Source organism: Bombyx mori, chromosome 5 (assembly GCF_030269925.1).
Source record: "Bombyx mori chromosome 5, ASM3026992v2".
Classification (NCBI taxonomy): Eukaryota; Metazoa; Arthropoda; class Insecta; order Lepidoptera; family Bombycidae; genus Bombyx; species Bombyx mori.
Window position 1 is genome coordinate 3518736 of NC_085111.1, and position 8748 is coordinate 3527483.

Consider the following 8748-nt stretch of genomic DNA (forward strand, 5'->3'; position numbering starts at 1 on the left):
ATCAACTTACATTCATTCGTCCGCTGGCTTCAACATGGATCGCTTCTTCCGCGTACATGATCAAAAAAAAACCAAAAAAAAAAACTACAACTTTCTACACTAAATCTACACCAAGATTATTTTTTAAGTCAATATCAATCACACAATTATAACTTTCTTCTTTCTTCGATAATAGTAAAAATAATTAAGACTTCAATGTAATGAGATAACCGTTCATTAAATCCGTAATTGACAATAAACGTATATATTATTAAATTTAATGGACTAATTAAAATTATCAACCGAGAGTTACTATAGAGATAAATTGTTTTAAAAATAGCACATCTTTTTAATACTATTATTACGCTCACTAAAGTCAAACGTTAACGATACGACGTATAATTTAGTACTATCGTGTATAAATTTGTAATCAATAATGTCTGAACTTATCAAACCGATAAGACATCCTTTGCGTATTTACATAGGCCGTAATCTTTTGCTTTCAGATCTATTTGCTTCTATGTCTGATATTTAGATATTTGATGTAGAAAATGCGTTATGCCCTTGTGTGGACACCAAACACGTCATCTATCAGCCCGCTGCTGGCTTCTCGGTGACAAGAATCATAATACTTAATATGTTTAATATTTATAAGAGATGGTTAAGGTTTTCAGAGACATGAGTTTAAAATCTTATGTTTTTATAATGACGGCTGTCTTACCTTTAGAATTGACACTTAGGTACGGCTGCTTCGTGACGTGATGGTGATATCTCTGTATCTTATCTTATACCTTTAAACGAGCAATTCTTGTATATTAATATACAAGAATTAAATTATATTATAATATTATATATAATCTGATTCTCGGAAACGGCTCAAACGATTTTCATAAAATTTAGTATACAGGGGATTTTGGGACCGATAAATCGACCTAGCTACAATTTATTTTCAGAAAATGTTGTTTTATTCGTGTTTTCAATAATCAACTTTATCGATAATCAACTTAAACATAAACTTTGTTTTTTATTGAAAGAAAGTAACAAATAATATAATATAATAATATCAATATGTAAGTCGTATTTAAATATAATTTCTAAAAAACAAATTTAACCTCTAGTTATCCTCTAGTATGACATTATGTTACTCATACCGACTTACAATACTCTCTGCCAACAATGTTTAAGAAAGTTATGAAATTCAGCGAGTTTATTTAGAGGATTAGCCCTGAATATTCTAATATTGAAGAAATTGTCTAGTTAGGTTCGGTGTGATAAATCTGGAAGCACGGAAGAGTGAGGACATTGAAAAAATCACTGCCGGCTATCGGGGACCCAGAGTGATAACAGTCATTTGTTTCATTTACCCAAAACAGGCTTCAGGAAAACGATCAAATTCGATCAACAACTGTTCTCGCACTCAATTAAAAACTTTTTGACGAAGCATGTTGCTGATAACTCTTTATTTCTGTAATCTAACGAAGCATGTTGCGGATAATAACTTGTACTTTTAGGTTAGGAATATTATGTTCTTTTTTTTATAATAAATAAAGTTTAATTATTACCGTTATGTATTACTAGATATAACATTGATAAATTTAATAAATGATTAAAAACTTTAAATAGCTTACCCCTCTATTATCAACGTCAACTTTTTAGTCGAAATCAAAAAACGTAAGTAAGCATAATTCTGTGTGAATTATTTTTACAATAACACTAAGGGTGTCCGGATATAAATAATACGCACCTTATTTTTTTTAAGAATTTAAAAACAATGCGCAATATTATTGCCAGAATCAATATTGTAAAACAAATCTGCATACAAACTGCTACTTTTTCCTCTCGACTTTAGGTGCGCAAAAAAAAAAACATTCAGCACGTCGTCCAATCTTCTAAAGGAGATTCCTTTAAGCTTGTTCTTTGGTATTCGTGGGACATGGATATAATTAAAAGTACTTTTACGGTTTAATCTCGCCTTTATTATTGTCACTTTACAGTTTTCGTGATCACAGATTACTGACCGTAAAAGTAGCTTAAGTTAATCCTTTCAATCTCTAGCTTCAAGAGCTTAAGACAAGCGTTATCCGTCAATCAATTAAAGTATCACTTATTTCATACAGTGTATTTAACGTAATAATTGTGTACTATTTTCCTTAGGCTGTAAATTATCATGTGATTATGCGTCCGTGACTCGAGCCAAAGTGATTGTGCAAATAACAATATAAGTAATAAATTTTAAAATCCTTATATCAATTAAATCCCTTGCACTAAATTAAAACATTACTTCATTTGAGCGCAATTATATTGCAAGTGATATCTGTATGTAATGACAATTGTATTTCATTATGTACTTTTCAAATCCGGCCCGCTTTGCTCGCCGGTCGTTGATTTAATTTAGATCCAATCGCTACCAAACTCAAAATCACCCTCGGCTCGGCTAATCTGAACATTTCTTGAAAATTATATATATCAAAATCGGTCCAGTTGCTTGGGTGTTTATAGAGAACATACGTACGCGCTATTTATCTTATGACAAAAGAAACATTACTCCAAAATCTAATCTGTGTCTTATTTGAAGAACGAAGAAAATGATCAAGTTCGTATCCTAAAGGAAAACTCGTTTGGTGCATTTATATCTAACGATGCGACGTTCGGTTAGTGTGGTATGGACATATGATGCGTAGAGAAAAGATGTATGTGACTAGAAGATGTATGGAAAAGGTAGTGCAAGGTAGAGGGGGAAAAGTTCGACCAAAGAAGACATGGATGGAGTATGTGAATGATGATATGAGAGAGAGAGGAGTGAGTGCTGAGATGACGGCTGATAGAAGAGAATGGAAGAATGAAATTAGCTGTGCCGACTCCAACTAGTGGGATAAGGTGGAGAAAAAGAGGATATCAAGGGACGCGACTTTGCCGTTGAATCGCAGACAGATACCAATTTGGCTAAGGAACTACGTACTCAACACTTTTTCTTGAACGAATTCTCGATGAAGGATCGTAGAATATCTATAGTGTAAAAAAACCAGATGCGTAATATTTATAAATTACCTTAATTATTGATGCTATAACTCTAATTACATACTCTACATAGATGACTGAGCAACACAGCCGCAGTCGCCCTGAGCACATAATTTCGGATCCTCCCATCCACTCTCGGTACTTTTCATGCTCCGGTCACCATTCTCGTCAAACTCTTCGTCGCATTTGAAGAGTTAGACTGGTAACTTAACCGACAAATACAACCTACTGAGTTTCTCACCGGAGCTTCTCAGTGGGTCGCGATTCCAAACCCGTGATAGATTCAACGAAGCACTGCTCTTGCTAAGGCAGATGTTAGCAGTCTCCCAGTTTGAGCTGCGTGAGCTCGCCTGCCATTTAGGTGAAGCCAGAATCGCCCTTCGAGGCTAGGTAGAACATATGGTGAGCCTCCTCGAGTAGATATCCCTATTGTGTCTATTTACCACACACCAATTATGCAGTCCAGTTTGAGGATGTTTTACAATACAATTGAGACTTTAACCTCATACCTGGGAGTGCGTGACAAAATTCATTTTGTTTTTTCTGTGAATTCGGGTACCTAATAACTTAACGCCCTGCGGACCGCGAGCTGGTTCGCTGATCTGAGCAAATCGAAATGAAATTCCAAAATATATAGTTTTATTTATTTATTTAGATTTGTTAAATGTACCCGCTAATTTAACCCTGTTTGCATTGCATAGGCCTATTAAATCTATACGAATATTATAAAGATGTAACGACGTTCGCTGCTATTTGTTTGTTTGTTTGTATTGAATAGGCTCCGAAACTAATGAACCGATTTGAAAAATTATTTCACTGTTTGGAAGCTACACTATTCCCGAGTGACATAGTCATAATATTTTTTGAAAAAATTAGGGATCCTTACTAAAACTCCAATAATGTAACCCAAGGTGTAAAAATATTCTTTACATCGCGTGCCCTGCGAAAACTATTGATGATAGAATAAAATAATGTACTACGACTTTGTAGAACACATTATTAATTACAAAAAGTGTCACGACAGCATATGTCTAACTATTACAGTTATACCGCAATAAGTGTTCTTTTATTAAAAAAATAAAACAACGTCAAATATCGTTGAAATTTTTGTTAAAGACCCGAGCAGAGCTGGGTCGGGCCGCTGGTCTATAATAATCTAGTTCACAAAATTCCCCACTCTACTAACCTGAGACAACCATCTTCCATTTCTATTGGCCATAATTCCCTCGTATTTATGTTTACCCTTCGCCTCTGACAGTTCCCTTTGCTTCAGCAACTGCTCGTGTACGTTTTGTTTGTTCAACTGTTTTATCATTCTCACTAATCGTTATTGAAAATCGTCCGTAATTGTTTTCACAGCAGCGCCAGTTACGAACATATTTCGGTATATTTTAAGGTAATAATAACCGGACGCGACAACGCGCTTGCCTTCGTGAAATTACACTGAGAAATTATACATACGTTACGTGACTGATTACTCATAAGCGAGACATTTAAAAATATATGTGTGTTATCAATAAGGCAAAAATTTCGGATGCTAACACCGGATCACAAAATACCGTTGCTTGACTTGTCAAAAGTCAACAGTCACAGATGTAAAATCGCGATGAAAAAACATAATTAAATCGATAAACTAAAAAAACTGAATATTGGAATAACAATCAGCACAATACACGTATTCTTATCTGCGGCAGGAGTTTGAGTAAAGCGTACGAACATCCGCGAACTCTGTTTGCGCGTTGTTTATATTGTAATTAAGATAATGGCGACTACGTACATAATTTACGATTTCATTTACTGTATTAATTTACCATTTATATCGAATAGCGCTTGAAGGGTCATCGTTCTGCGAACAATGACATTGCTTTCTGATAATAATCGAAGTAAATTAACGCAAACCGCTTTACACTGATAGATACTGACGTTTTTTTCTTCAAAACTATAAAAGTCCATCAAACGAATGCTAGACCAATAATTGAGGCCACATAAAGCCGCAATACGTCTCTCAATACCTAAAATCAACAAAACTATTATTTAATAAATGCATCGCAATGGCCTTGCTATTGAAATGCTACAAAAAAACAATTATATTTTAAAAATATTACGGTTTAATTTAAAGGATATGGGTAATTCGCTCAACGTACGCCATTTTTTTATTGCTTAGATGGGTGGACGACCTCACAGCCCACCTGGTGTTAAGTTACCACCTCGTCGTGGCCTACAGGATAAGACGTACGGTGCATTCGTATGTAGAGATGCACCAGTGTTCGAATCGCGCAGGCGGGTACCAATTTTTCTAATGAAATACGTACTTAACAATTTTGCACGATTGACTGAATGAATAACATCATGTAATAAAAATCAAACCCGCAAAATTATAATTTGCGTAATTACTGGTTGTAGGAATCTTGTGAGTCCGCACGGGTAGGTACCGCCACCCCACCTATTTCTGCCGTGAAACAGTAATGCGTTTCGGTTTGAAGGGTGGGGCAGCCGTTGTGACTATACTGAGACCTTAGAACTTATATCTCAAGGTGTGTGGCGCATTTGCGTTGTAGATGTCTATGGGTTCCAGTAACCACTTAACACCAGGTGGGCTGTTAGCTCGTCCACATATCTAGGCATTAAAAATAAAATAAAAAAGTAAAAGTTGTTACTGGAGCCCATAGACATTTACAACGCAAATGCGCCCCCAACCTTGAGATTTAAATATATAATATATGTTTAAATATCAATTGCTTATCGGTTTGTGTATATTACAAGATTATCCAGATTCCATTGCAAACATCATCGATTTTTATTTAAAGGCAAAACCGAATTCTGATAGCGGTATGCAAGACTCCTCTCTTATCTCGAATCAGAAGTATTTTTTAAACTATATAGTCGCACTTGACATATCCTCTGGGCCAACAAATAGGCGTATTGCCGGTATTTATGGATGGCGATAACTATTGGCCATGAGGTGGGTCTCAGAATCGCCCGTTTTCGACAGCACTACAAATGTTATACCTAAGGTTCAGCGCGTCTCACATACTACGACAGGTTCTAAGTAAATAATAATAACTTAATAATAACTGGGAACAAATCACATACGGTCATCCTATTCGAAATTTGGTTTTCCTGTGTTATAGGTACCAAAGAATGACATACATACTTATATACGTTAAAATATATATATAATACCCAGACGAAGAGCAAACAAACCTTTTCATCACACGAACGTTTACCCGATATGGGAATCAAACCCACGACGAGTCAATCCATACTAATATTACAAATGCGAAAGTAACTCTGTCTGTCGCGCTTTCACACCAAAACTACTGAGCAGACTTAAATGAAATTTGGTACACAGATAGTCTAGAGCCTGAGAAAAGACGAAGGCTACTTTTTAATGCCAAAAAAGCGTTGTAAAAGGTTGAAAGGAAGAGATGAAAAGTTGTATGGAAGTATCGTCATTTTAAGAGCTAAAAGCTTGAAACTTTAGTTTTTAGGCTGTGGATTCGATATAAATAAATATGACAGTACTTACAGCTTACATATCAGAATAACACATAGGCTACCTCTATATATAGAAATGAATTGCTGTTCGTTAGTCTCGCTAAAACTCGAGAACGGCTGAATCGATTTGGCTAATTTTGGACTTGAATTATTTGTGGAAGTCCAGAGAAGGTTTAAAAGGTAGATAAATATGAAAATGCTCGTAATTAAATAAAAATAACAATTTAGGTTTTCCTTTGACGTGTCCCCCGTCGGACCGATTCTTTTCGTTTGTTTTAAGTTTATTTTATACAAAAGTTTAGGTCTTTTATTTATCGATTGATGCACTACGAAGGCTGCCGGGTCAGCTAGTAATTTATAAAAATATAGTATGCTTTACTTGAGAAATGCCGAGTAAGACGGAAAAAAGTCTGCTATCTGCGAGCTATTTTTGCGTTCGCCGCAAAAACCGTTGGAGTATATAAACCGTATATAATGTAAAATGGAAATGTTTATCTCCGATAGTCCTACAAAAAGGCCCGTGACAACATATATCTATCTTTTATTTGTAAGCCATTATCGCGTAATAGTGAACCATTAATATAAGAGGAAAGATTAGATTTTTTTTTGCTACGTTCTTTTTTATTGTTTATTACTGTCAGAATATTCAATAAGATTGACCTTATATATGACTTGAATATTCAATAAGGTCAATAATAAATTACAGTTCAAGAAGCGAAACGAGGGCAGGTCGCTAGTCAGTAAATAAATAACTATCTACATTTTTACACGTTCACAAACAACCACGAAATCTATACCTATATATATAAAAATGAATTGCTGTTCGTTAGTCTCGCTAAAACTCGAGAACGGCTGAACCGATTTGGCTAATTTTGGTCTTGAATTATTCGTCGAAGTCCAGAGAAGGTTTAAAAGGTAGATAAATATGAAAACGCTCGGTATGAAATAAAAATAACAATTTTGTTTTTCCTTTGACGTGTCCCCCGTCGGACGGATTCCTTTTACGTCTTTTATTTATCGATTGAGGCACTACCAAGTCTCCCGGGTCAGCTAGTAAATTAATAAAAAATACTTTCTTGTCTAGTTAGTTGGTTACTAGACTAGCATGTACTAATCCCATGTGTTCCTTTTATTTTATTTTTATATACCTAATTCACTTTATACTTTTCTCCCTACCTAATCGTTGGTAGCCTAATAAGGGGCTATTCTAACTACATACTGACGGGTAGGTGAGCTCACGGGCTCAAGCTGAGAGTTTGCTAACACTGGCTCTACCAAGAGCAGCGCTTCGCAGAATCTACCATCGCATCGGAATTTCATTTCGAAGTCGTCGTGGCCTAAAGGATAAGACGTCCGGTGCATTCGTATGTAGCGATGGACCGGTGTTCGAATCCCGCAGGCAGGTACCAATTTTTCTAATGAAATACGTACTCGACAAATGTTCACGATTGACTTCCACGGTGAAGGAATAACATCGTGTAATAAAAATCAAACCCGCAAAATTATAATTTACGTAATCACTGGTGGTAGGACCTCTTGGGAGTCCGCACGGGTAGGTACCACCACCCCCCCTATTTCCGCCGTGAAGCAGGAATGCGTTTCGGTTCGAAGGGTGGGGTAGCCGTTGTAACTATACTGAGACCTTAGAACTTATATCTCGAGGTGGGTGGCGCATTTACGTTGCAGATGTCTATGGGCTCCAGTAACCACTTAACACCAGGTGGGCTGTGAGCTCGTCCATCCATCTAAGATATAAAAAAAAACTAATTATGGATTACGTTAACTTCATTTTATTCACATAAATAATACACTTAAATATCTGCAGTTTAATATATATAATTAAACTCCTGTAAAACTCACCATTTTGAAATAACGAATCCCAGTCTTTTCGCGCCGTTTTTGACAGTTTGCCGTATGACTTTTAATTTTCGTGGGCAAAGGTTCCTTTAGAACCGAACTGATTTGGGTTTCCCGAGCCGCGAGCGCCGCAATACGCCCGGCCGTGCACATGTCTCGATAAAACTAGCACTTGAATCTACATAGATAACGATATTGATATTCATAACAGCCATAAAATTATTGGGTTTTTTTATATAATCAAAAAGTAGGAGGAAAAAATATTTTTTTAATTTACATTATTTCACTTCGAAATCTGCATTTATTCATTGGTTGCAAAGGCCGTATCATTATATTCATTGCGAAAAGGACAATGCCCAAAAGTGGGCCAACTTTATGTCAAAACTATTTGTACTT

The 8748-nt window shown here is 35.8% G+C and overlaps 1 protein-coding gene across 3 annotated transcripts in view; it reads right to left on the minus strand.

Annotated features, from left to right (window-relative positions):
* LOC692903 (Rab-related protein) overlaps nt 1–8544 on the minus strand; it is a 44270-nt gene extending 35726 nt beyond the window's left edge. Inside the window, exon 1 of one of the 3 annotated variants that reach the window (XM_012695614.4) lies at nt 8356–8544. In XM_012695614.4, coding sequence (XP_012551068.1) covers nt 8356–8505 — 150 coding nt within the window. In that variant the 5' untranslated portion in view covers nt 8506–8544. Of the gene's footprint in view, nt 1–10; nt 497–4183; nt 5005–8355 lie in introns of those variants that run through there. The other 2 variants (XM_012695616.4, XM_012695618.4) reach the window with 2 other exon arrangements.
* Between the last annotated feature and the right edge of the window lie 204 nt (nt 8545–8748).